The sequence below is a fragment of the Nyctereutes procyonoides genome, unplaced genomic scaffold, assembly GCF_905146905.1.
Source record: "Nyctereutes procyonoides isolate TBG_1078 unplaced genomic scaffold, NYPRO_anot_genome, whole genome shotgun sequence".
Lineage (NCBI taxonomy): Eukaryota > Metazoa > Chordata > Mammalia > Carnivora > Canidae > Nyctereutes > Nyctereutes procyonoides.
Window position 1 is genome coordinate 7,862,651 of NW_026575028.1, and position 27,397 is coordinate 7,890,047.

At 56.5% G+C, this 27,397-nt stretch overlaps 3 protein-coding genes across 4 annotated transcripts in view; all 3 read left to right on the forward strand.

Annotated features, from left to right (window-relative positions):
- The window catches only part of CD4 (CD4 molecule), a 45,792-nt gene extending 38,423 nt beyond the window's left edge, over window positions 1-7,369 (forward strand). The window contains exons 4-10 of one of the 2 annotated variants that reach the window (XM_055315634.1): window positions 1,239-1,394; window positions 1,783-2,043; window positions 3,125-3,460; window positions 4,254-4,454; window positions 5,007-5,131; window positions 5,491-5,558; window positions 5,873-7,369. In XM_055315634.1, coding sequence (XP_055171609.1) covers window positions 1,239-1,394; window positions 1,783-2,043; window positions 3,125-3,460; window positions 4,254-4,454; window positions 5,007-5,131; window positions 5,491-5,558; window positions 5,873-5,903 — 1,178 coding nt within the window. In that variant the 3' untranslated portion in view covers window positions 5,904-7,369. Of the gene's footprint in view, window positions 1-1,238; window positions 1,395-1,782; window positions 2,044-3,124; window positions 3,461-4,253; window positions 4,757-5,006; window positions 5,132-5,490; window positions 5,559-5,872 lie in introns of those variants that run through there. The other variant, XR_008663183.1, reaches the window with a different exon arrangement.
- Window positions 7,370-8,105: 736 nt separating this feature from the next.
- On the forward strand, window positions 8,106-14,069 carry GPR162 (G protein-coupled receptor 162). Its single transcript, XM_055315632.1, has 5 exons — window positions 8,106-8,457; window positions 10,039-11,335; window positions 12,024-12,213; window positions 12,841-12,998; window positions 13,300-14,069. Exons 2-5 carry the CDS (start codon window positions 10,466-10,468, stop codon window positions 13,849-13,851), a joined length of 1,770 nt encoding a protein of 589 aa, XP_055171607.1. The 5' UTR covers window positions 8,106-8,457; window positions 10,039-10,465; the 3' UTR covers window positions 13,852-14,069.
- An 823-nt stretch (window positions 14,070-14,892) lies between these two features.
- On the forward strand, window positions 14,893-27,348 carry P3H3 (prolyl 3-hydroxylase 3). The gene is given in 16 exon segments (XM_055315550.1): window positions 14,893-15,073; window positions 15,076-15,488; window positions 16,382-16,534; window positions 16,857-17,055; window positions 17,131-17,262; window positions 17,730-17,866; window positions 18,344-18,433; window positions 20,228-20,280; window positions 20,409-20,476; window positions 20,592-20,716; window positions 24,621-24,722; window positions 25,078-25,228; window positions 25,444-25,561; window positions 25,643-25,718; window positions 26,538-26,678; window positions 26,817-27,348. Coding segments are annotated over 16 exon segments (2,208 nt in total). The 5' UTR covers window positions 14,893-14,994; the 3' UTR covers window positions 26,988-27,348.
- Window positions 27,349-27,397: the final 49 nt, after the last annotated feature.

Sequence of the window (27,397 nt, forward strand, 5' to 3'; positions counted from 1 at the left end):
GTCTCCTGTGGAGGATGAACCTGGGCAGTGGGAATGGGCCTACCAGGCCTGCAGAGGGAGGCAGGGGAGAATGCTGGGCCAATGTGACACCCAGTCTCCCACACCCAGGTGCAAACAGAGAGAAGACCCATAACTGCTCAGAAGTAGAGCCCGAGGGGCTGAAGGTGGGGTTTTGTTCTCAGCTACCTTCACCCCATCCCTCCAAATATGTATTCTAAGTAAAAAAATTGTGCGTTTGCTATGTGAGAATAGCCTTTAAAACCTTCCTCTACAGGAATTCTGAAGGTGCCACCACACCCAGAAAGTGATTAGCTAAAGAGAAGAACTTCCTCCTGGTGATGGTTATTGCGTACTAGGAGAGGAGACTGGGGGAGGCCACGTGTCCCTGCTTGAGGAACTTTCCAGACACAGTACTGCATAGTATACCCAATGGGCTTGGATTTTAATCCTGGCTCCGCCACTTACTGGAGTCAAATCCAAAAGGTAGAAAAGGGTATGTAGTGAGAATCACCCCCCCCATCCCACACCTGTCGGTGGGTATTCACTCCTCCCCAGGGGCAACCAAAGTTACTGTGTTCTTCTGTTTACTTCTAGAAATATTTGTTCCCATGCAAAGCAGATGACAGAGAGAGAAATTTCTCCCTCCTTTGTAAACAAACAAAGCCTGTCCAATATCTTGCTCTTTTCAGTTAATTATATTTCTTAGCTATTACTCCATTCAGTAGATACAGAGCTTCCTTCTTCTCGTACAGCATTCCACTGAATGGGCAAACTATAATTTACTTACCCTATTCCTTTTTGGTGGACAGGTATCTTTGTATGTGCATTTGTCATTCTGATAGATATTATAAATTACCTCCCAAAGAAATTGTACCGGTTTATATTCCTGTCAACAATGCGTAAGAATCGGGGCAACTATTTAATCTGCAAAATAAGCCACTTCACTCACTTCTTGGAATTGTTGTGAAGATTTCTCGAGATGATGCATGTTAAGTATTGGGCATGTAGGGGCTGGTGCTCTTGAAATAAAGATAGTATTTTATTTTGGCTTAATGAGATCCTGGCCAATCAAGCTTATGGGATGGAATCTCCTCCTCACCAGTCTGGGGTTTTCTGACTTGGGGCAAATTTTGTGGGAAGTTAGCAGCTGAGCTCAGAAAAGTCGTGGGCATTGCCCTCCACAGGGCTGTCACATCTTCAGGCTACCCCAACCTCTTCCATGTGGCTTCTGCTCCCAGGCAGCTCCAGGCTGAAGCATCGTGTTGAATCGAAAAAAAACCTGTGGGACCAAGGATCCTTTCCTCTGGTCATCAAGGATCTCGAAGTTGCTGACTCAGGAATTTACTTCTGTGACACAGACAAGAGGCAAGAGGTGGAATTGCTGGTGTTCAACTGTGAGTAGAAGAGGATCCCTCCAACCAATCTGTCTTCCTCCCTGACTCCCGTTCCTACAGGGAAAACAGACCCTGGCCTAACTGGCCCCCCTGTCTCCTTAAATCCCCCTCTGGGCGCCCCAGTTGGTGGGCCAGTGGGAAAGAAAGAAATCCAGAGGGGGGGGGGCGGGGCGGGAAGGAGCCAGAGGAAGGAGGGAGTAGGGCAGTGACAAAGGCAGAGAGGACTGGAGCCAGCAGGAGGAGGAGAGAGGGAAACTCTGCCTTGGGCTGGGGCTGGGTCCCTGGGTGTTGGGGTGGGGGAGGAATGGAGAGACATTCTTGGTTTCCTGGCTTCTGCCTTCTCCTTGGGGAGGGCGTGTGTGACACAGGTGGCCTGTTCCTTCCACAGTGACTGCCAAGTGGGACTCTGGCAGCAGCAGTGGCAGCAGCAATATCCGCCTGCTGCAAGGGCAGCAGCTGACCCTGACCCTGGAAAACCCCTCAGGGAGTAGCCCTTCAGTGCAATGGAAAGGTCCAGGGAACAAAAGCAAGCATGGTGGCCAAAACCTTTCACTGTCCTGGCCGGAGCTGCAGGACGGTGGCACCTGGACATGTATCATCTCCCAGAGCCAGAAGACAGTGGTGTTCAACATAAACGTCTTGGTGCTGGGTAAGAGGGGCACCTCTCCCGTCTGCTTCAGTGGCACACAGACGGGCCCTCTGCTCTCACTGCTCTGCATCTCCCTCTACTTCTGGCCAACAGAGAGAGGCCGGAGCCAGTCTCCCCCCTGCCACCCCGGGAAACTGAAATCTGTCCCAAGGGGTACACTGAGCCCTCTCTTCCTAGGGGTGCTAAGAGCCGCCCCTCTGAGTGGTGGACACAGAGACAGGAAGGAAGGGACAAGGGATATAAGGATGTGAGGGGCCCCAAAGACCCCTGGAGGAGGCCCCAAGGGAGGAAACAAGGGAGGCCTCATGTTTTCTTTGCTGCCTAGCCCCCCATTCCCACCGAGCTGCAGATCCATTTACTCAGAGGACATTAACACCAGCAAGCCCGCCCTGTTGTATACATTGCACCTGTAGAATCCCAGGCTGCACACCCCAGTGGGGTGGGAGGTTGTTGCACCAAGAGCCCAAAATGGAAGTCCTACCCCAGATCCTGTCCGCTGGGTCCTCATGTGACCCAGGGAGGGTAGTATGGTGGTTAAACACACAGACCAACAGAAGTCCTGGCTGTGACTTAACCATGAGACCTTGGGCCAGTCACTGAACTTCTCTGTGCCTTGGTTTCAGGGATGATGCTCACCGTGATAGTACCTACCTTGTAGTGTTACCACGAGAACTAATACGTGCAATGCACTTAACAGAACAGTGCATGGCACAAAGTAAGCCCAAGGCAAGCATTTGCTCCTTATCTTGTGAAGGCTGATAAATTATGCACCTAAGTAGTGCATGCCAAATGCCGTGTGCTCCAGAGATCCTGAGGAGGGAGAGGCCTCCTGTGACTGGGCCACTCTATGAGGGCTTCCAGCGGGAGGAGGCACTGCCTTGGGAACATGCCAGGTGGAGAGACCAGAGAGGACTGAAGAAGTAGATGAGAATTTAAGGGCTTGATGTGGCAACCTAAAGATTTGGTTTCACCCGGTCCCTCCCCTTCCATCTCTTTGTGCTCCTGGCCCATGCCTACCGTACCCCCGTATATCCCCAACTTCCTATCTCCTGACCCAGCTTCTCTCTCTTCCCACCTCCAGCTTTCCAGAAGGTCTCTAACACATTCTATGCAAGAGAAGGGGACCAGGTGGAGTTCTCCTTCCCACTTAGCTTCGAAGATGAAAACCTGGTCGGGGAACTGAGGTGGCAGGCACAGGGGGCCTCCTCGTCCTTGCTCTGGATCTCCTTCACCTTAGAGAACAGGAAGCTGTCTATGAAAGAGGCCCATGCCCCCCTCAAACTTCAGATGAAGGAATCGCTCCCACTCCGCTTTACCTTGCCCCACGCTTTGTCTCGGTATGCTGGTTCTGGAACCCTGACCCTGAATCTTGCCAAGGGGACGTTGTACCAGAAAGTGAACCTCGTGGTAATGAGAGGTGAGGAGGTAGGCTGAGAAGGGGAGGGTGGGGGCAGGAGGTAGAGGGACCTGGCCCAGGGTTCACTCTGAGGCCCCAAAAGGGATCCCTCCGCCCTGCTTCCCTGATGGAGCTGAACCAGGGCCTTCTGGCTTGGGGCTGGTTTTGAACTGAGACTGGAATCCACATGTTCTTCCTTGACATCTATGAGCCAGCCTGGAATGGGCTCTGCTGAGAATCCCCAAAGAGTGTGAGCTGAGAACCAGGACTCTAATTCTGCTTCTGCCCACCCCTCTATGGTCCTAAGCCCCCTGCCTCTGTGGGCCTCTTTCTTCTGAGGATAGCGAAATCCATTCTTATTAGGGTAGTGAGGAGGGTATCATCAGGCTCTGCATTGAGCTCTTCACTTCCTTATCTCCCCCATCACCATAACTCCACAAATAGTAATGGCTAATATTTGATGCTCAGTACATGCCAGACCCATCTGAGAACTTTACATGTGTTTGTGAATTTATTGTGTATTTAATTAATGTCTGGGGCTTGGATTGTCAAGTAACTTGCAGGGACACACAGATAGTAAGCAGTGGGGTTAAGATACAAGTCCAAGACCCAGGTCTCAAAAGCTGCGTGTGTGTGTGTGTGTGTGTGTGTGTGTGTGTTTTCTATAACTACTTGAAAATGTGCTCTGAGAGGCTCAAAGAGGAGCATCCATGTGAAGCATTTTGATTGTTCTACTGAATCCCCTTAAAGTATGGAGGTGCCAGGAACTTAAGAGATCCAGGCTCCCACCCTCAGGCTCTTGTCCCTCCCACAGCAAATAGTTCTCAGAACAATCTGACCTGTGAGGTGCTGGGACCCACCTCCCCTGAGCTGACACTGAGCTTGAATCTGAAAGAGCAGGCTGCCAAGGTCTCAAAGCAGCAGAAGCTGGTATGGGTGGTGGATCCTGAGGGGGGAACGTGGCAGTGTCTCCTGAGTGACAAGGACAAAGTCCTGCTGGCATCCAGCCTCAATGGTGAGTGATGATCCAGGCTCCTGGCCTAACCTCAAGCCCCTCCCTCTTCAGCTCTGGGACCTTCCCCGGGTTGGTGGAGACCACCCAGAGTCCCAGCTTCCCTCTTCCCCTGAGATGGGTAGGTTATTCTCAAACTGCCTGGACCCACAGGGGGAAGGAGATAAGGCGAGGCGTGGTTCCTACCTGTAACCCCACAAGTTCTCACCTCCCTAAGGTTCACAGTCCCGGAATGCAGCGCATCTGACCAAGAGCCCCCTCCCTACCTCCTTTCCAAACCTGGACACCCGCACACACTCATGCAGGTACACACGCATGCACTGTGCACAGCCTGAAACCGCTGCTTCCGGTTCCCCAGAGTGCCCTGTAGTCTCTAAACCTTCAGGCCCCTTTCCCAGCCTTTCCCCTTCAGCCCTGATGGCCTGGGAGAGAGCCCCACGGACCTTGCTCTGCTCTCCCAGCGCCAGGTGTACCTGGGAAGCAAGGCCTTCCTGGGGCCTTCCAGAACACCCTGACGGAGGGCAGTGAGTGGGAACATCTCTCTCTCCTTTGCAGTTTCATCCCCAGTGCTCATCAAGTCCTGGCCAAAGTTCTTGGCTATCGCGCTGGGCGGGATCTTAGGCCTTCTGCTTCTAATTGGGCTCTGCGTCTTCTGTTGTGTTAAGTGCTGGCGCCGCAGGGTGAGTGCACCTCCCCAAGCCCCCCTTGTACCCCCACAGGGCATCTGAGCACCTGAGGCCCATAGAGAAACAAGGGCAGCCCTGTGCTTGTGGCCTGCTTCTGCTCTGGCTCCCTCTGCCTGCCTCCCGCCCGCCCCCCCCAACCCCCAGCACCGCTCTCTCCCAGTCCCAGATCCCACCCATGCACCCATCCATGCACTGGGAGAGAGCAGAAAGAGCAAAGAGTTAACCCTGGGACAGGTGGCCTCAGTTACAGTAACTGCTTCTCCTCTCCCAGCTCTCCCTCCTCCCCCCTCCAAGGGGCATGTCCCTTCTGGAGGCCTGGGACCCTCACCACTCCCCTCCTTCTTCCTGGACAGCGCCAGGCAGAGCGGATGTCTCAGATCAAGAGACTCCTCAGTGAGAAGAAGACCTGCCAGTGCTCCCAGTAAGGAATTGGTGGGGAGAGGTGGGGGGCGGGGTTATAGGATGGAAGTGAGAAAGTGGGTACTCAAGGAAGGTGGTGGAGGGCAAAGAAGGGTGCAAAGGTGGGGTGGTTGAAGAGGTAGGAAGCAGGAAGAAGGCGGAGAGCAGAGGTGAGGGGGCAGCAGGCCTGGGATATTTCTGGGTGCCACCCAGCAGCTATGGCCCAGAGACAGACCACCACTGCCCAAGAAGGGGGAGAGTGGTCTGGGAGACATGGAGCTTCGAGGATGCAAAGCGATTTGGAGAAGAATAAACTTGCTCTTCCTTGTCCTTCAGCCGGATCCAGAAGACATGTAGTCTCATTTGAGGCGCGGGGCCAGGTGGAGCTTCCGGCTTGCAAGCTCACCGGCTGTCTTCCCCTGCCTTTCCTGCTGGGCTTCTGGGCCTGCGGACCAGATGAATGTAGCAGACCCCAGCACTTCCAGCCCTCTCCAGCTCTCCTTATTCACACTTAGCCATTGGTCCTCCTCTTGCAGAGGCTTACGCCATTTCTTCCCGTTTCCTTTGCATCAAGCCTAGCCCTATGGGTGACTTTTTCCCAACTCTCTCCCCCACTGCCCCCTGATCCCAGGGAATCATGCGGGACCAGCCCTGCCTGGCTTGGAGGGCAAGGCAGGCTGTCTGAAGCATGAAGCACAGGACTGTCATATTACTGGAAGGACCTTGGGACACAGCCAGTGGAGGGTAGATCCAGATCAAAAGGCTCCTGACTGCCAGCCTCCACTGCTCCATCCTGCCCACTTCTCACTCTGTGTCGGCAGGGCATAGCTCACATCCTGACATGTGCGCAAACAGGCAGCCCTGGACACACACCCATGTACAGAGCCCACACTTGTACACAGACACAATTCCTTGTCACCCAAACAGAACCACTCAATTTCAGAGCCAGTTTCACATCCTTTGTTTGTTTAAACCTTAAGAAAATCTTACAGAGCAGTAGTGTCAGGACCAAGACTAGTATCTCCAATTTATAGATCAGAAATGGAACTCGGAGGGGTCAGATGATTGCCCAAGGTCACACAGCTAGGAAGTGCCAGTGTCAGGACTAGCCCAGGTCTCTTAACCCCTAGTTCCAGGGCTCTATCCCAAACACAGAGACAAGAATCCCACAGATCTCTGCAGCTAATTAGTCACTGATGCCCAGTCCTTACCCCTGGATTCATAAGGGCACACCACCCCAGGCAGGGCCTGCCTCAGAGAGTTCAGAAACACAGAAGAAGACTTCCCTGCCTAAAATCCCTGCTCTATCACCTGCTGGTGGCAGAATCATGTTACCAGAGGACAAAGCTGCCAATTCTCCTAATCAGAGCACAGGCTGGGAGCACAGGCCCTGTGGGAGAGTGCCCAGTGACCTACCACTCACCCTGTTGCAGAACCTTCTGGAAGGTGAGCTTTGCCAGGGGGAGGAGGTGGGAAGTTGGCTGGAGAGGGAACCCTCTGAGGGACCTCCTATGAAGGATTGACGGTGCTGGGCTTCAGTGCCACTGCCCTGTACTTTCCTTCATTTCCCCCCCAAAACCATTCAGGATACAGGAAAATTGGGGTTACGATTATTCTTCCTCCTCTTCTTGATCCATTTCTCTCAGGATCCGCGGGCTCCTCTGCCTCTCCTTCCTTCCCTTTCTCACCATCTGTCTCAGTCCCTACCGCCTTTCCCGAGGAGTCTTCTCTTTCCAGCTTGCCCCTTCCAGGAAGAACACCCAGTTGCTGCCAGGACTCCCCACTGCTGGCTCCGCATTGCTGCCCACTCCCGCCCCTGCCTCCCTGAGCTGACAGAAGAATACAATAAACTTACTGTCAAGAAGATGCTCTCCTTCGTGTGTACATGTGTGTATGTGAGAGAGACAGGCAGACAGACTCTTCTCCCGGGACCCGGATCTTCTGATCTCTGGGATCAGACCCAGAGAAGAGGTTGCCAGGCTCGCCAGGGGAAGGAGACGAAGCTTCCCTGGAGAAAGAAACATTCCCGGGAGGCTGATCACCCACCTGCCCACCCCACGGGGGTCGGGTGTGCTTGCAGGAGGCCCAGATTCCTAGTCAGGCCCCGCTCATGTACTGAGGGAGAGGCTGCAAGGTCGTGTGTGCTACACACGTACACGTATGTGTATGGTGAAAAGGGACCAAGAGAAACTGTAATGTGTGCCTGCCAATTGTGTGCATCCCCAACAGAAGTGTGAGTTTGTGTTCCAGGAGGAGGAAGCGATGCGCGCGCGCGCGCGCGCGCGCGTGTGTGTGTGTGTGTGTGTGTGTGTGTTGGGGGGTGCATTCTTTTAGACCTGTGCCCCCCGTCCCCCAGCAGCCCCAGCTTCCTCACAACCTCCAGCACCTGTCCCTCCGGGGCTACACGCCGGGCGCAGCCCTCGCGGATACACACAGTGACACACGCTTCCTCCTCCCCGAACACCACCAGCTGCCTCCGAAGCTAGTGTTCGTGTCGGAAAGCGGGGTGGGGTGGGGGCAGGACACGAACCGTCTCACCAATGAAGCCGGTTCCCAGCCAGCGTCCTCGCCCCCTCCCTGCCGGCGCCTTCGCTGCCCCTCCCCCTCCAAGTCGCCGCCGTCCGGTTCCCCGCCCCGCACTCGCCCCCGCGCCCCCCGAGCCGCTCCCCGCCGGCCCCCGACCTGGGGCTCTCGGCGCGGGCCTCCGGGAGAGGGGGCCCCGACAGCGCGGGGCGGCCGGGGGCAGAGCCCGAGGGAGCGGCGGCCCGAGCCCCGGAGGCCGGGACCGCGGGGGGAGGGAGGCCCGGAGGGAAGAGGGAGGGAAGGAGGAGGGCGGGCGAGCCGGAGCCGGCGGGCGGCGGGAGCCCGGGCGAGCCGCGTCGGGAGCGCGGTCTCCATGGCAGTGCCGGGCGCGGCCAGAGGTAAGACGACCCCGGCCCCGGCCCCGCGGCCCCCTCCCCGCCTCCCCCACGCCGCCGCCGCCGCCGCCTCCTCCTCTCCCCTCCGGCCGGCCCCTCCTCCCCAGCCACCTGCTGTCACTGCCCGGGAGAATAGGGTGGGTGGCGGGAGGGAGGAGCCACCTGACCTGACCCCTTCACGCCGAAGGGCGAGGGACCCCTGCCCGCGGCAGAGTCCCCCAGAAACCCCCCCGCCTTCCTCTGTCCTTCACCTCCTCTCTGTCCTTCACATCCTTCCTGCCTCCCTCCCTCTCTGACTCCCCATCTCTTTCTTCCCGAGACCACCCGCTGGGACTGGGGTGGGGGGGTAGGTGGGAAGGGGTGCCAGGCTGTAGAGGAGAGTAGTGGGGGGGCGCTGCTGACCAATTCCTTCCACCTCCCTCTGGCTGGCCATTGCCATGGCAACTGGGGTGTACTGGGCTCTGAAGGGAACAAAGGTGGGGGGCGGACTAGGACCTCTCTGGGAGGGCAAGGATCAAGGATCTGAGGGTCTTCCACAGAAAGCAGACCCTCTCACTACTGTGCCCCATTTTTACACCACCCCTATTACCACCACCCCCCCCCCAAAGCCAAAGCCGTTAGCTCATCCTTCTTGCCTCCACTCTGTTCAGGGTTTCACCTGATTTCCTCTTAGCCCCCTCCCCAGGACTCCCTGAAGCTCAGCTTCTGGCAAGTCAGGACTCTCCTCCCTCCCTGCAGAGGGAGACTGAGGCTGGGGCAGGGGAGAAAAGAATGGAGGTCCACCAGTGGGAGTCAGCACCTTATTGAAATCTGGCTTTTCTTCTCAGCCTCCCTGTTTCCTGCTCCCTCCCTCCACACAATCCCTCTCCCTCCCAAGCCTCCACTCCAGGGGTCTCTGGGGGTTCCCTTCTATTTTCAGATACTATCACTTTGCCCCCTCTTTCTCTTCTGCTCAAACTCTCCTCCTTCCCCCTAGATCCCCATCTTTCCATTTCTGGATGCTTCTGATGTCAGTGGTTTCCCCGCCTGCGTGTTCCCTAGCCCCCCTCCCTTGGTCCCAGCCTCCTTTCTTCTATCTTCCCAGATCCCTGGTGAGCTCAAGGGGAATCATGCAGGCTTGAGGAAATAGGGCTAAGCACCAACACCCCTGGGCCCAGGAACTGGAATAGGTTACATATCCCAGTTTACTGCGAACCCTCAAGAAGAAACAAGTCATACATCTCCAGCAGTAGCTCTGGAGAGAGATTCGGGAACGTGAAGATAAGGGTTGAATAGCCTGAGCAGGGTTTATAAGAAGAGGGGACCTGGGAATGCCAGAGGGATGAAAAAGGGCCAAAAAGTATAGGAGACGGGGGTCTGAATACCTTCTTTCTCAAGGTCTGGAAAGCAGGTCTCCTACCTGTGTGGGCTGTGACTGGCCATCTGATTGGAGGCAGAAGAATGTTCTGAATGGCCCCCATGGCCCCTAGTAATCCGTTATTTCTATGATTTCAAGAGAAGGGGGTATGAGAAATCTGTCGGAGACCAGCTTGCCCTACCTTTACCCCCCCCCCACATGTCATTTCTCCCTTGCTGTTTGTCCAGGTGGCTGAGCCTAACCCTCCACACCCCTTGGGGGTGCCCAGAAGATCCTTGACTGGTCAAGAACCAGAGAAAGAGGAGACCTGGAAGTCCCGGCATGGGTACCAAAGCTCCTCAGCCAGCCTCATAGTTGGGAAAGCAGTCAGCCTGCCTCCCTCATTGACCACAGAGATACTTCAGGAAGGGCACCACCTGATATGGAGGCTGAGGACCACCTCTGCTGACCCTCAGTCTCCTCCCCTGCCCTCCACACCGGACTTTAGCTGGGTCAGTCATGCAATGCTGAGCAGCTGGGTAGGCCTAGAGGCGGCCTGCTTCACCACAGGGCAGGAATTGTGTGCATCATGGGTGTGTGTGTGAGTGGGGCTCCTGGGTGAGACCCAGCCCCCACCCCCAGGAGTTCAAGGGGGTGGGGGGAGCCGGGGATAGGATGGCTCGGGGAGGAGCAGGGGCAGAGGAGGCCTCCCTGCGCTCAAACGCCTTGTCCTGGCTTGCCTGTGGGCTCCTGGCGCTGCTGGCCAATGCCTGGATCATCCTCAGCATCTCGGCCAAGCAGCAGAAGCACAAGCCGCTGGAGTTGCTGCTCTGCTTCCTGGCGGGCACACACATACTCATGGCGGCTGTGCCCCTCACCACCTTCGCTGTGGTGCAGCTACGGCGCCAGGCTTCCTCCGACTATGACTGGAACGAGAGCATCTGCAAGGTCTTCGTGTCCACCTACTATACCCTGGCCCTGGCCACCTGCTTCACAGTCGCCTCACTCTCCTATCATCGCATGTGGATGGTGCGTTGGCCTGTCAACTACCGCCTTAGCAACGCCAAGAAGCAGGCGCTGCACGCTGTCATGGGCATCTGGATGGTCAGCTTCATCCTCTCCACACTACCCTCCATTGGCTGGCACAACAATGGCGAGCGGTACTATGCCCGTGGCTGCCAGTTCATAGTCTCCAAGATCGGCCTGGGCTTTGGCGTGTGCTTCAGCCTCTTGCTACTTGGGGGCATTGTCATGGGGCTGGTCTGTGTGGCCATCACCTTCTATCAGACATTGTGGGCCAGGCCCCGGAGGGCTCGGCTGGGCGGCCCGAGAGCAGGGGCTGGGGGTGGTGCCAAGGGGGGTGGGCCAGGGGGGTTGGGTACCCGGCCAGCCTTTGAGGTGCCAGCCATTGTGGTGGAGGATGCCAGAGGGAAGCGGCGGTCCTCGCTGGATGGCTCTGAGTCGGCCAAGACATCCCTGCAGGTCACCAACTTGGTCAGCGCCATCGTCTTTCTCTATGACTCACTCACAGGGGTGCCCATCTTGGTGAGATTGGGGTCCCCCACCTGCTCTCCCTAGTCCGGGCCCCAGCACAATCGCTTGACTTCCAAGTCCTTTAGCCATACAGCAACTCTGCCATCCACCTTCGTCTCTTCTGCCCACCCCCATCTGTGAGCTCCCCACCCCTATCATCCAGCTCCCAGTTCCCATTGCCTCCAGTCTTGTCATCTGCTTTCCAGCTTCTGCTACTCAACCGCACTCCCCGTCTTCCAGCTCCACCATCTATCCTGTGGCTCCACACTTAAGCCCCCCAGCGCACTGTCCAGCAGCCCAGTCCAGTCTCCATTCCCTAACAGTCTCAGGACATCCCACAGGGTCCCTGAGCACTCCAGGGTGGCAACCCCAGAGAGCTCACCCCACCACCCCAGCTTTATGCATCCCCAGCTAGTTCGGATTCCTGAATTTCTCTCTGTGTTCAAGTGTTCTGTCCCTCTGGATGTCAGGGCTTTGTCTGCAGTACTTACCCCGGACCTTCCCCTGAATCAGTCCCTTCCCTCTGTTCATCCCATCTCCCCTTCCAACTCTGCCTCCATCACGATCCTCTGTGAACTGGGCCATCCTTTTTCGGCACCCCCTCCCCCGCACTAGGATATTGGGTGGGGGGCCAAGTGGGACCTCTGGGAGCCGGCTGGGTCGTGACCCCGCGCCTTTCCATTCCCCATCCTCCCGCTAGGTGGTGAGCTTCTTCTCCCTTAAGTCGGACTCGGCTCCGCCGTGGATGGTGCTGGCTGTGCTGTGGTGCTCCATGGCACAGACACTGCTGCTGCCCTCCTTCATCTGGTCCTGCGAGCGCTACCGGGCCGACGTGCGCACCGTGTGGGAGCAGTGCGTGGCCATCATGTCCGAGGAGGACGGCGACGACGGTCAGAGGAAGGACTGGGCTTTGGCGTTCCCGGGCTTCGGCTCCCTTTTCTGCGCCTTTCCACCGGCCCTTCTCTGTGTGGGGACGGGCTGCTCTGGAGTGCCCCCTCCTGGACAGAACCTGCGCGGGCCCTGAGCTGACTCGGCTCCCCTTTCCCTAATCACGAACCCCATGTACACCCACCGCTTCCTTCTGCACCGAGGGCTCCCTGCACCCGGTGTCAGTTTCCCTCTGGAAGCCCACACTACCCAGCTCTGCCTCCACTCTCCAGGCCGAGTACCCGAAAAACAGTCCAGAGCCCTAACACAACTATAAAGGGAGGCTGTGGAACTAAGAGGAGGCTGAGCTCCCTAAGAGAGACCCCCACCTGGAGGGACAGTTCTTGGGTGGGGTTCTAACTGTTTCAATAAATGCCTCTTTATGTATGAAGCCCTAGGGACCTAACTCTGAATGCAAAGACGTTAGAAACTCTTGCTTTTCCTCTTGGAGCTTACAGACTAGTGGGAACAGAAGGATTCCACACCCCACTGCACCCAAGCTTACAAAGGAGGCAGGAGGTTTTAAAGGGGGGTGGGGAGGGAAGTGGGTATTCCCTGCCTGTAACCACTCTGCCCCTTTTCTCTCCTAGACGGGGGCTGTGATGACTATGCAGATGGCCGAGTTTGTAAAGTTCGTTTTGATGCTAACGGTGCCACAGGACCAGGGAGCAGGGACCCCTCCCAGGTGAAGCTGCTGCCTGGACGGCACATGCTCTTTCCCCCTCTTGAGAGGGTCCACTACTTACAGGTATGGAACTAGGGAGTGCACCTCCTATTCTAGGTACCCCCTTACTATTTGTCTCCAGTCTCTGCTAACCATCCTGACTCCCCACTCCCTAGCCCTGGCCTGCAGGGCACCTAAGGGGTAGGTGAAAGGTGTGGTGAGATTGGCTCCCCTTCAGACCTCTCAGAACCAGGTTTGCCCATTAGAGATGTTTTGCAAAAGCTTAAGGGGGTGGAGCCATCTTGCAGAGTCCCCACTTTGGTTCCTGCCTCTACCCCCACTTTGTCCCTGTAGCATCTCTGCGTCTACCTGCTCCTCTTCCCAGGTCCCTCTATCCCGCCGTCTGTCCCATGATGAGACCAACGTCTTCTCTACTCCTCGGGCACCAGGCTCCATCCTGCATAAGTGGTCATCCTCTGATGACATCCGGGTCCTCCCGGCCCAGAGCAGAGCCCTGGGGGGCCCTCCTGAGTACCTGGGTAGGAGGCAAAGGCTGGAGGATGAGGAGGATGAGGAGGAAGGTGAAGGTGGAGGGCTGGCTAGCCTTCGCCAATTCCTGGAGGGTGGGGTGTTGGGGTCAGGTGGGGGACCTCCACGGGGTCCTGGCTTCTTCCGGGAAGAGATCACCACCTTCATCGATGAGACACCTCTGCCTTCTCCGACTGCTTCCCCAGGACCCTCTCCTCGCCGGCCCAGACCCCTGGGCCTCTCACCCCGCAGGCTCTCCCTTGGGTCCCCTGACAGCAGAGCCGTTGGACTTCCTTTGGGGTTAAGTGCAGGGAGACGCTGTTCCCTGACAGGGGGTGAGGGGAGCGCAAGACCTTGGGGAGGATCCTGGGGCCCAGGTAACCCCATCTTCCCCCAGCTGACCCTGTGAGCCCACGTGGGCCTGCAAGACTCAGAGGAGGGGCCCAGAGTGAGTAATACCACTTCTGGCCCTGAGCCTAGGGCAGCTGCCTCCAGACTCCATGGAGATGGGCACTGGATCTGGGGCCTGGAGGCCCCCCACCCCTCTGCTGCCTCCCATCTCAATGACCAGATGTCCTACTCACCTTCCATCATCCTTAGCAAAATGTATTAAAGCCTGAAGTGTTACCATGGAAACCTCCGTGTCCAGTGTGCCTGGGTGGCAGAGGGTATGGTGGGAGGCTTGGGGGTGAGGTGGCTCACAGAAGACAACATAGAGCAGAGGCCACGAACAGCGGCACAGAAATACACCTGGACAAAGACCAACTCAAACACGAAGACATACAGAGGGACAGGCTGGTTAAAGCATCATGTGCTGGGCATGGGCATGGGGGTGGGGGACACTTGAGTTTACTGGTTTCGGGTATGAAGGATCTCTGTCCAGATTTGTGGAAGTTGTTGCAGAGTGTGAGTCCATGTGCCATGCCCCAACTCTCCTCCTTCCCCCAAATCCACCTAGACCTCACATTCTGGACAGGAAAGGACTTGGGCCTGACTTGGTGTCACATGTCCGAATTCCCTGCTGCAACCTAAAGCTCTTTTTTCCAAAAGTGGGTGTGGGTAGGTGTGTGGGAGGCATCCACCATCCTTGTCCTGGACTCAAGAGTGCCTGTGGTGTGCAGACAGAGCAGAGGGGAACACAGGCCCAGTGGTTCCCCTGACCCCATGGGCCTCAGGGATTGGAGTCAAGGGTCCTAAGAGGCTCCCCAGGCCGTTTTCCGAAGCCCCAGCCTACTCTGCTTCCTGCGGCTTGCTTGACATCTGCTCCTCAGGGCCTGTTTCTCGTCCCACACTGTCCCTTGTCTTGAAGACTGCTTTCCCCACTTTCTGCCAGGCTTCCTGACGTCTCTGGCTCTCATGTGGCCTCTCCCAGGGTTGAGTCTGGGCCGCATCAGCTCTCCCAGGCCCGGCTCATTCCTTCTTTCTTCCTCTCCTCCCTCCTCTCCATCTCTTCTTCCTTTCCCCTCCCTCTCCCTTCCTCCTTCCCCCTTCCCTGTCTCCCCCTCTCGGCTCCCGCATTCCGCTTCGGCAGCCGGCCGGCGCCCCTGGCACCATGCTCCGGCTCCTCCGGTTGCTGCTGCTACTGCTGCTGCCCCCGCCGGGGTCCCCCGAGCCCCCGGGCCTGGCCCCGCTGTCCCCGGGGCGCCCCCCCAGGCTCCCGACTTGCTCTACGCCGACGGTCTGCGCGCCTACGCGGCCGGGGCTTGGGCGCCGGCCGTGGCGCTGCTGCGGGAGGCGCTGCGGAGCCGGGCGGCGCTGGGCCGCGCGCGCCGGGACTGCGGGGCGCTCTGCGCGGCGGAGCCGGGGGCCGCGCTCCCCGCGGTGCCGCTCGACGCCCCGGGGCCGGACTCGGGGCCCGGCCGGGCTCAGGGGGCCTGGGAGCGCCTGCTGCTCCGCGCGGCGCTCCGCCGGGCCGAGTGCCTGACCCAGTGCGGGGCGCGGAGGCTGGGCCCCGGGGGCGCGGCGCGGCTCCGCTTGGGGGGCGCGCTGCGGGACGCCTTCCGCCGCCGGGAGCCCTACAACTACCTGCAGAGGGCCTACTACCAGGTGCGGGAGCCCCCCCCCCCCACCGGGTCCTTCCGGGGGTCCTGCCGGACCCACGCCGCGCAGCTACTTGGAGCGCGCCAGGAGAGGGCGGAAGGCCGGCGCCCCGGACTCCGGGTGGGGCCCCGGGGGGCGGTCAGCCGACGTCTCCTTTTGAGTCGGTCCCATCAAAACCGCGTCGTGCCCACGGGGGTCGTCGAGGGACAGTCTAAGGGAGGGGGGAACAGAGCTGGAGCGGGGCTGCATGGGATCCCAAGGCAGGGTGGAAGTAGGTCGGAGATGGAGGGAAGGGGCCTGAAACCTTAGGTCTTACTGAGACCGACGTGGGGGCATAGTGAAGCGGAGGGGATGGGGGGAACCCCGCCGCGGGACAGGAAGCATGGTGGGGGGAGAGGTGTTGAGTGTGAGCATTTGCGGGGCAGGGGCAAGGCTGAGGAGCCAGAGGCCTGGCATCTGGGGGGAGGGCAGCGGACACTGCGCAGCTACCAGTCCGGTAGCTATTGCCTACGTGGCTGGGGGAGGGGGGGTGGCTGCTGGTCACACACACCTCTGCCCAGGGTCCTAGAGACCTGCGGGTTTTGCTGGTCCCTCTGGTCTCCCCCTCTTCCCCACCTCATTTAGACATCACCTGTGCCTTGTCTCCCAAACTGAGGCCCTGAGATCCCTCTGCCAATATCGCACCCACTCCAAAGTCTTCAAACCCCTCTTTCCTGAGCTTCCCCAGGCACACTGTTTCTAGGGGCTCTGGAGGTTGAGAGGTGGGCAGTTCTGACTGACAAATCTTCTAGAAGGTTCTGGGGCAGTTCCAGGTGTGGGAGGGGGATGCCTGTGAGCAGGCAGAGGGTCTGACACCCCTGCCTGAGGGCACTGACTCCCCCCTCCCTCCTGCTTCTCAGCTGAAGAAGTTGGACCTGGCAGCAGCTGCAGCACACACCTTCTTTGTAGCAAACCCAACACACTTGCAGATGCGGGAGGACATGGCTAAGTACAGACGCATGTCTCGGGTGCGGCCCCAGAGCTTCCGGGACCTGGAGACACCACCACACTGGGTGAGACACTTTGGTGGAATACACCAGGCTTACTGGACTGGGACCTGTGTGGCTCAGGCCTCACGAGATCTGGGTACTGTCCTCAGTAACCCCAGATGGAAAATCCCTCTCTGGGACTTAGTTTTCTTCCTGAGGATCACTAAGGTCCCATGTTCTACCATTCTGGTCCTGAGGCCCACCCTATCTTCCCCAAGGTGAAAGTGGGACCTGAAGTCCATGCCCCCAATGAGAGCAACACCCCTTCCCATCTTTCCACCTCCCAATCTTGTTTGGCACCTTGCCTGCAGGATCTCAGGTGACTGCTCACTCCCCTCCCCGACAGGCAGCCTATGATGAGGGCCTGGAGCTACTGGGGCGCCAGGAGGCAGGGCTGGCTTTGCCCAGGCTGGAGGAGGCCCTGCAGGAGAGCCTGGCCCAGATGGAGAGCTGCCGGGCTGGCTGTGAAGGACCTGAGGAGCAGCAGAGTGAGGAAGAGGAGGAAGGGGCTGGGAGCCAGGGAGGCCTCTATGAGATCATTGCAGGTAAGGAGCTGGGGGGTTCAGGGTGCCATGGAGAGGAGCGCCACAAGCTGAACGGTTCATGTGTGTTGTCTGCAGGGCACTGGATTCGGGTCCTGCAGTGCCGGCAGCACTGTGTGGGAGACACAGCCACGCGTCCTGGCCGCAGCTTCCCTGTCCCTGACTTCCTCCCCAGCCTGCTGAGGCAGCTGCACAAGGCCCATGCTCAGGGTCAGTTGGGGAAGATGGGGTGCTGGGGGTGACTGGGGTGGGAAAGGGGAAGCGAAGGTTTGTCTCTGATGATGTCCTGAGTCCCCTCTCTCCATCCCTCCTGTCTATCTGGATCCGTTTGCTGGGCAGGAGGATTCTCATTGGCTCCCCTTTGGCACCTCTGTGGAAAGCTCAGGAGATGGGTCACGGGGCTCCTTCTGCCCTTGCTGTTTCTCACCTTTCTTAATTCCCTCCTCTCTTCCTTCCCCAATGAACTCTGCCAGCTTAGGTGTGTTTGAGTGAGCTTTGGAAAGAAGCAAGGGATGAGCAGGTCCACCAGGGCGGGGTGGGGGCTTTGGAGTGGCTTGGCAGCGGGAGACCACCTTCTCCAGCTCTGCCTGTCTGCCTGTCTTCTCTGCCTCTGCCCACGGATCCCTGTTGTCCTCAATCCCCATGTCCCACCCCACCCTATCGCTCTGTCTGTTCAGTGGGGAATCTGTCCCAAGCTATGGAAAATGTCCTGAGTGTTCTGCTCTTCTACCCGGAGGATGAGGCTGCCAAGAAGGCCCTGAATGAGTACCAGACCCAGCTGGGAGAGCCGAGACCTGGCCTCGGGCCAAGAGAGGTAACCCCCTGCTCCATTCTTACCTTGTGAGGTGACCCTAAATCAAATATACCTGAGAAGCAAACCTGGACTCTGTACCCCCTATCCAGTCACCATAGGCAACCCCAAGTCCAGCATCTGACCTACCTCCACCTCCTGCTCCCTGCTGCAGACTCTACTTTCTGGGTCCAAGTGCCAGCCCACACCCCTTTTGCCTTCACCTCCCCCCTACTCACTCCCCCCTTATGTGCCCTCCTATGACACCTGCATGCATAGGTAATCCCCTCTCCCCCACCCCCCCACCCCCCCACCCCCCACCCGCCCCTTTGAGCCAAGATGCCCTGAAGTTGTTGAACCAAAAGGCACAGGGAGAGGTTTAGGAGCATGCAGGCTATCCCCTAGAACCTGGGGCTGCCATGCCCTCTTCTAGCCTTCACTTCCCTGCCTCACTCTATTCCTCATCTCACCCCTTCCTCCCTATTGCCTGCTCCACCTCAGGACATCCAGCGCTTCATCCTTCGATCCCTGGGGGAGAAGAGACAGCTTTACTATGCCATGGAGCACCTGGGGGCCAGCTTCAAGGATCCGGTGAATATATCCCCTTGTCTCCATCTGGCCCCTTAGTGCTACCACCTCCAGAGGAAGAGAACAATGATGCCCTACATTTGTGTCACTTCAGTTTGCAACAAGGCTTCCCATTTCCCACATCCCTGGGAGGCTTGGAGAGGAGTCCACAGTCCCAGTTTCTGAGGGGCAGGGGCAGGTACCTATAGTAGAGGGCGACTTTGGGGTCACACAGGCCTGAGTGTTGGTCTCTTCTCTGCCATAAACAAGCTCTGGACCTTCACTTGCCTCAGCCTCAATTTCCTTACTGGTAAAATGGGCACATCACACCTATCTCATAATTACTGAAGCTGTATCATTTGCTGCACACTAGAGAAGGCTCTGTTGCTGCTGCTTTTGTTACAGTTCTTTTTGTTGTAGTTATGAGAGGAAACTAAAGGGCAGAGGTTTGTTCATTGCTAGGACAATAACAGACAGAAATCTTTTTCTTCACCTTCTTGGCACTATTGACATTTTTTTTAAGATTTTATTTATTTGGGATCCCTGGGTGGCGCAGCGGTTTGGCGCCTGCCTTTGGCCCAGGGCGCGATCCTGGAGACCCGGGATCGAATCCCACGTCAGGCTCCCGGTGCATGGAGCCTGCTTCTCTCTCTGCCTCTCTCTCTCTCTGTATGACTATCGTAAATTAAAAAAAAAAGATTTTATTTATTTATTCATAGAGACAGATAGAGGGAGAGGCAGAGACACAGGCAGAGGAAGAAGCAGGCATCATACAGAGAGCCTGACGTGGGACTCGATCCAGGGTCTCCAGGATCACGCCCTGGGATGCAGGCGGCGCTAAGCCGCTGCACCACGGGGGCTGCCCACTATTGACATTTTTGAACTGTCATTCTTTGTAGGGCAGAAGAAGGGGGCTTTCCTAGGCATTGTGGGATGTTCAGCAGCTTCCCTGACCTCTACCCAGTCGATATCAATAGCACTCTCTGAGTCACGACAATCAAAAATGTTTTCAGGCATTGCCTAATGTCCCCTGGGGAGCAAAATCCCTGGTTGAAAACTGCTGGATCAAAGCATTGCTCCAACGCTAGTTTATTGTGTGTGTGTGTGTGTGTGTGTGTGTTAAGTAGGCTCCATATCCAACATGGGGCTGGAACTCATGATCCTAAGAGCAAGAGTCACACGCTCTACAACTGAGCCACCAGGTGCCCCTCGAAAGCTACTTTGAATCCCAACTCTGTCACTTACTAGCTATGTGACCTGGGGCATGTTACTTTACCTGTCTGTGTCTTAGAGTCTTCAATTGCAAAATGGGCACATTCATACAATGTGTTCCATAAGACTATTGTGAACATTACATGATAAAGCTCCACGTATTCCACTTCTGTAGATAAAGCTGCTAGAATAGGAATCCCTCGGTGGCGCAGCGGTTTGGCGCCTGCCTTTGACCCAGGGCACGATCCTGGAGACCCGGGATCGAATCCCACATCGGGCTCCTGGTGCATGGAGCCTGCTTCTCCCTCTGCCTATGTCTCTGCCTCTCTCTCTCTCTGTGTGTGTGTGACTATCATAAATAAATTTATTAATTTAAAAAAAATCAAATCTTAAAAAAAAAAAAAGCTGCTAGAATAGCGCCTAGCAAATATGTGAATTGTGGTAGTCTGGCCCAGTTCCCAGAGCTCCCGAGCATGAGTCCAGGGCTTCTCCCACCTCTGCCTTCCACTCTGGAAGCAGAAGGACCTTAATTTGGTAGTTGAGAGTCTAATGTCAGGGACTCAGGCTGGACTTGGTAGGTCATGGTGCTTTTCCTGACTCTCCCAGGATCCCTGGACCCCAGCAGCTGTCATCCCTGAGGCGCTCAGAGAAAAGCTCAGGTAGGTGATGCCCTGTGGTAGGAGGGGCCTGGCCTGAGCTGGAAGGTGAGGGAGGGGTCCTGGGAGGTCTGGGGAAGATGGGTCTGGACTGGCCTGCACATACACTGAGCACATCTCTCACCCCTGAGAGAGGATCAAGAGAAGAGGCCTTGGGACCATGAGCCGCCACAGCCGAAGCCCTTGACTCACTGGAAGGGTAGGTTCCTAGGAGAGCAGGAAGCAGGAGCGCAGAGAGTCTGGGGGCTGCCAGCTGCAGGTGGGCTTGCCCTCAAGGGGTGCTCAACACCCCCTTCCCTGTCCTTCCCCTGCAGATGTGCTCCTCCTGGAGGGGGTAACCCTAACCCATGACTCAAGACAGCTGAATGGGTCAGAGCGCGTGGTGTTGGACGGGCTGCTCACCCCTGCCGAGTGTGGGGTGCTGCTGCAGCTGGCCAAAGTAAGCCCTGTGAGTAGGTGGCTAATTAGGGACCTCAGGTGCAGCCCCGCCTGCCCCTGTTCTGCCCTCTCTGGTTCTCCAGGGGGCACTGCACTTGGCCCCACCTCACTGCTGTGGACAAGTCCTGTTCTTCTCAACATGGGGTTGATGGACACTCTTTACAAAGGAATTTTACTAGAAATTGATGGGAAGAACAAAACAAAAAAACCTGTAAAGGCATAAAAAAGGGTGAGTGTGCAGGTGAGGTTTCCTTGGTTAGCCAAGAGTTTAATTATCGGCTTGGCAAAAAAAATAAATAAAATAAAAAATAAAAAACCGGGATCCCTGGGTGGCACAGCGGTTTGGCACCTGCCTTTGGCCCAGGGTGCGATCCTGGAGACCCGGGATCAAATCCCACATTGGGCTCCCGGTGCATGGAGCCTGCTTCTCCCTCTGCCTATGTCTCTGCCTCTCTCTCTCTCTCTGTGACTATCATAAATTAAAAAAAAAAAAATATCGGCTTGGCCAGTGGCTTAGCGGACACATAGGCCTCTTTCCCCACCTGTTGCATCCCCTGCTAGTTTGGGTTGAATGATCCATATTCACCAGGTTGAGTCTGCCATTTTGGGAAGCTTCCATCTTCATTCTAGGTTAACATTCCTTCTGTACACACTCACTGAGTATCTGCTGCATACTTAGAACTACTAGGTTCCAGGGAGAGGAAACACAACATAGATGTGCATTCAGGAGCTCACATATAGAGAAGGAATCAGACATGGAGACACCTAATTAGAGCGAGTGGTTAAGTTTGCTAACAAGAAGCATGTACCCATCCAAATAGAAGCACCAAAATGCCAAGGCTTACAGGGGAGCACTTGAGCTCAGTCTTTTTTTAAAAAAGAAACTATTTTATTTATTTATTTGAAAGAGAGAGAGAGAGCACATGAGCAGTAGGGAGGGGCAGAGGGAGAAATAGACTCCTAGCTGAGCTAGGAGCTGGACTGAGGGCTCCATCCCAGGACTCAGGGATCATGACCTGAGCTGAAAGCAGACACTTTTTTTTTAAAAAAGATTTATTTATTTATTTATTCATGATAGACAGAGAGAGAGAGAGGCAGAGACACAGGAGGAGGGAGAAGCAGGCTCCATGCCGGGAGCCCAATGTAGGACTCGATCCCGGGACTCCAGGATCACGCCCTGGGCCAAAGGCAGGCGCTAAACCGCTGAGCCACCCAGGGATTCCCCTGAAAGCAGACACTTAACTGACTGAGCCACCCAGGTGCCTCTTGAGCTCAGTCTTAAGGATGAATTAAGGCAGAGAAGGGGAGGAAAGCCAGGTCATAAGGAAGGAGGATAAGGGGGTAGTCTGGCAAGTGCAGTAGAGCACAGGAGTTAAGAGCATGGGCCAGCCCCAACGGCGATTAGCTGGGTGACCTCGTGCAATGTATTTTAATGTCTCTGAGCCTCGTTCCCTCATCTGTAAAATGGGCCTAAATACAGTGGGTTCTTTTAGAGTTGTTGTGAGGACCAAGGTAGTACATGGTAAAGCTATTGGAAGAATATAAAAAGTGCTCAGGGGCAGCCCGGGTGGCTTAGCGGTTTAGTGCTGCCTTCGGCCCAGGGTGTGATCCTGGAGACCCGGGATCGAGTCCCACGTCGGGCTCCCTGCATGGAGCCTGCCTCTCTCTGCCTGTGTCTCTGCCTCTCTCTCTGTGTGTGTGTCTCTCTCATGAATAAATAAATAAAATCTTAAAAAAAAAAAACCTTAAAAAAAAAGTGCTCAGGATTAGCTGTCACTATGTCATCAAGATGTATGTTATCCAGAAGAGGTAACAGAGAGAAGCCAGAGGTGGAGACACAGGAGAGATGACGAAGGGCCTTCTGTACCCTGCCAAGGGGTTTGTCACTGGTGGACAGCTTATCGGAGAATATAAGGAGGGGTTAGCTTTTCTGTCCCCATGCATTAGCAGGAGCTGGGTCTGGAGTCACCATCCTCCAGAACTGGTAGATCCCTCTAGTGGAACTGTGGAGAATGCACTGGGAGATGAAAGGAAGGAGGGGAAGCTTCTGGGATGATGCAAGAGTGCCACTGCCTTAGGTTATATCCTCGTTTCTAGGAAATGAAGAGAGGGGGACAGATGAGAACTATCTAGAAAATCAAAACTAGAGAAGTTCAGGGCAGCCTGGGTGGCTCAGTGGTGTAGCGCCGCCTTCAGCCCAGGGTGTGATCCTAGAGACCCGGGATCAAGTCCCGCATCGGGCTCCCTGCATGGAGCTTGCTTCTCCCTCTGCCTGTGTCTCTGCCTCTCTCTCTGCATCTCTCTGTGTCTCTCATGAATAAATAAATGAAATCTTAAAAAAAAAAAAAGCTAGAGAAGTTCAGGACTAAATCTATGTGGAAGACGATGGATGAAAGGATGGAGTCAGGGATAACTCTCAAGTATCAGCCCTTCTTTCTATTCCTCCATCACACTAAATTCACTCTGGTTTCAGGACCTTTGCACTTGCTATTTCTACTTCCTGGAACATTTTTTTCTTTCACATATTCAAGCGGCTCCTTCATATCATTTGCTTTCAATTTATTTATTTTTTTTAAAGATTTTATTTATTTATTCATGAGAGACACACAGAGAGAGAGGCAGAGACATAGGCATAGAGAGAAGCAGCCTCCATGCAGGGAGCCCAACGTGGGACTCGATCCCAGGTCTCCAGGATCATGCCCTGGGCCCAAGGCAGGCGTTCAACCACTGAGCCACCCAGGCATCCCTGCTTTCAATTTAAATGTCACCTCACTCAGCAATTTGCTGCCCCCTAACCACTGCCTGGGCACTCTCAAGTTTGTAGCCCTGTTATAATTTTCTGTATACCACTTATCACCATCTGAATTGATCTGGTTGGTTGGTTTGTTTATTTACTCAAAATATAGGGGCATTATAGGGGCACCTGGGTGGCTCTGTGGTTGAGCATCTGCCTTTGACTCAAGTCATGATCCTGGGGTCCTGGGATCAAGTCCCACATCGGGCTACCCACAGGGAGCCTGCTTCTCCCTCTGCCTGTGTCTTTGCCTCTCTCTGTGTGTCTCTCATGAATAAATAAATATTTTAAAATAAACAAACAAACCGCATGAGAGCAGGGAACTTTTCATGTCCACGGGTGTGTCCTCTGCCCATAACAGTGCCTGGCATATAGGAAGTGCTCAGTACAAATTTGTCAAATGAATACATACCAGAAGGGGAGGTTAGATGGCTTGGGTGAGTATGTGGTCTCTCAGAGATGGGGTTTATATACAGGGTAACTGGGTAGTGGTGGCAAAAAGCTGCCAAAAGAATAGATGTCAGGAAAGCGACATCCAGATACCAGGAGCCCCCCAGGGAGTAAGACTCGGGTAGGTGGTGGAGTAGTTGGGGCTCAGCACCAGGGTTCCCACATCCTCCAGGAGTGTGTCAAGGGTGTCAGAGAGAGGGCCCTCGGCTGATGCTGTCTCCCCACCTCGAGCTGCCCAGGACCCGGCCTTGACTATCCAACTTGCTACTCGGACCCTGGTTCTGGAAAGACTCCTCTATCCTTGGCTCATCAGAAACGAATGAGCGAGCCCTTCCTGCCCCCCCTTCTCTAACCACCCCTGCCCTCTCAGAGGCCCCTTCTCCACTGTAGGAGGCTTTTCAGAGCTCTGGGCATAGCTCCCTTGGCTGGTGGAATTCCAGATCTTTACCAGAAAGTGATGATATAGACCTGAAGACAGTCGTTCTGTGGGAAGGGGCAGCAGCTCAGGGAACGGGAGTCACCAGAGGACCCTGCAGGCTGCTAGCCTCTTTTGTGGAGAGGGAGGATCGGAGGAGGGTCTTGTAGCCCTGTGGGCAGGGAGGTGGGGCATGGCCTGGGGCCTAGGGAGTGAGACTCCACAGCCAACTCTCTCCCTCCATAGGATGCCACTGAGGCTGGAGCCAGATCTGGCTATCGAGGCCGCCGCTCCCCTCACAGCCCCCATGAACGCTTCGAGGGGCTCACAGTGCTCAAGGCTGCACAGGTAAGAGGAGGCCCCCGTGCCCTGGTCTGATGCCCAGAATCAGAGGAGAGGGCACGCAGGAGGCTGGGTGCCCAGGCCTGGGCCTCTCCCATGGAGGGGTCTCCTGGGACTGAGAACACCCAAGGGCCCCCAACCACCCTTCACCACCCACCTAGAGTTGAGGGAGGCAGGAGGGGAAGTGTTCTAAGACATCAGAACCTGGGTTATGGTCACAGAGCCAATGGGAAGGAGCAGGACAGAGCTGGCTGCTGAGACCAAAGCCGTGGGTGGAGGGCATGGAAGTAGGGCAGGGGCTGGGGCAGGGCCGCCCTTCCATTGCCCCCTCCTTTCCCATCCTTTCTCTCCGGGCTTGCAGCTGGCACACACTGGAGCTGTGGGCAGTCAGGGGGCTAAGCTGCTTCTGGAGGTGAGCGAGCGTGTGAGGACCTTGACACAGGCTTACTTCTCCCCGGAGCGGCCCTTGCATCTCTCCTTCACGCAGCTGGTGTGCCGTAGCGCCATAGAAGGTGACTGCCAGGGACCCTAGCTGTGCCTCCCCGACCTTGCGCCCCGGCCGGGCACTGCACACTCTTAGCATCCCCAGACTCTGTGGGCTCCTGACTCTCCTGCCCGGGTGAGGGCCTAGCTCCTCTGCCCAGCCATGATCCCCCAAAACCACGGGGCGAGGATGGGTGGCAGCGGATGGGCACAGGTGCATTCACCACGTCCCTTTGCTTCCCAGGAGAGCAGGACCAGCGCATGGACCTGAGTCACCCGGTGCATGCAGACAATTGTGTCCTGGACCCTGACACGGGGGAGTGCTGGCGGGAGCCCCCAGCCTATACCTATCGGGACTACAGGTGGGCAGCACTCCCACCCCAGGGGTCAGGCAGGTGGACCTGGGCTGGGGTCTCACTGCCTGCCGCTTCCTCCCTTTGCAGTGGGCTCCTCTACCTCAACGATGACTTCCACGGTGGGGACCTGTTCTTCACAGAGCCCAATGCCCTCACAGTCACAGTAAGTGGGGGTAGGGGGGTGAGGGGTGGGGGTGGGCAGGGAGCCCAGCTGTGGGCTCTGAATTCAAAATAGAAGCTTCGCAGAGGCAAATGCAGGGAAATGGGGGGTGGGGGAGCATTTACCCTTTCCTTTCCTGGTCTCCCAGCCCTCTTCACTCCTTGTCTGGGTTTTGGGGGTTCTCCTAGCAGAGGTTGATCACATCTTCCCAGGAGATTTCAAGTGGCCCCTCCAGACCCTGCCTTCAGTGTTTGCCTCACCCCCTCAAGGAGGATGGGTGAAAGCACAGGTCCCCAAGGCCCTATTCCAGGTAGAAACCAGGAGCTAGAATTGGGCAGAAGGGGAGGGGCAGTGATTTTGCATTAGGTGCTGCTCTGTCTTACCCAGATACCTCCTTCTCTGCTGACTGCCACCAGCTCCTGATAATCCAAGGCCTCCCTGAGGTGCAAAAATGTCCCCAAGATCCTTATCCCCAGTACCCAGAGTGTGGTACTGCATTCATACCCTCTGATTGCTTCACACCTGGGGTTTGAAGGGTTGGGTAGGACAAGTCAGGGCCTGGGCAGGGGGTGAGGAGGCCCCTTTTCTTTGGCTCTGATTCCTCTAGCTTCAGTCTGGCATCTGTGCTCCCCAACTTGAGGCTGACTTCCCATCTCCCCCTTCCCCCCACTGCCCCATCCATGGTCCCTGAATTAAGGAGTGGGAAGTGATGAGCAGAAGAGCTGAATGCTTGTGTACCTGCCTGCCACTGGCCATAGGGAGTCAGGGCCAAGTTCTCCAAGAGCACCTGGCCGTGGCGCTGAAGCTGCCCTCATCCCCTAGGCTCAGGTTCGGCCTCGCTGTGGACGGCTTGTGGCCTTCAGCTCCGGTGGGGAGAATCCCCATGGTGTGTGGGCTGTGACACGCGGGCGGCGCTGCGCCCTGGCACTGTGGCACACCTGGGCGCCTGAGCACAGGGAGCAGGTGAGGAGGCATGGGAGGAGGAAGGGATGTCCCTCCTGGTGTGTGAAGGATGAGGGCGGTGGCTGAGATGTCCTAGGGAGGGTCCTCCGGCCCAGATGATGTAGGGGATGGGGCCAGACTCTCCTCCCTACTCCTCAGGAGTGGACAGAAGCCAAAGAGCTGCTAAAGGAGCCAGAGGAGGAAGAGGAGGAGGAAGAAGAAGAGGAAGAAATGCCCAGCAGAGACCCCTCCCCAGAACCCCCCAGCCGCAGGCTGCAGCGGGTCCAGGACAAGACTGGGAAACTGCCTCGGGTCCGAGAGGAACTATGAGGGGCTGAGCCAGCATCTTGGGATGTGGCCACTTGGCTTGTGAAGCGCCATGTTGATGCCAGGACCCCTGAGAGGCCCCCATGTGATGGGAGCAGAACAGTGAGCTCTCTGCCCCTGCACCCCTACTACCTTGGGGATCACAAGGGCTGTCCAGCCCTGGACTCAGAGGATAACTGCACAGACTAGCCTAGAGCTCACCAGGCCTGGTTGATGGACCTCCAGCCCTAGGACAGACCAAGGACACCTCCCTGGAAACAAATGGCAGGGGATATAGGGCCTGACTGTGTCATATGTGGAGATGAGAGGGAGGATAACCCTAGTGCCCTGTCCCGGCTTGTAATAAACATCTGAAGATCCCTCAGCCAGGGCCCAGTCGAGTGTATCACAGTTTCTGTGGTGTCTGCTGCAGG

Coding starts and splice junctions, on each gene's coding strand:
- GPR162 (XM_055315632.1), top strand. CDS start 10,466: ATGGCTCGGGGAGGAGCAGGGGCAGAGGAGGCCTCCCTGCGCTCAAAC. Junction 12,214..12,840: donor CGAGGAGGACGGCGACGACG/GTCAGAGGAAGG, acceptor TTTCTCTCCTAG/ACGGGGGCTGTGATGACTAT. Junction 12,999..13,299: donor AGAGGGTCCACTACTTACAG/GTATGGAACTAG, acceptor TCCTCTTCCCAG/GTCCCTCTATCCCGCCGTCT.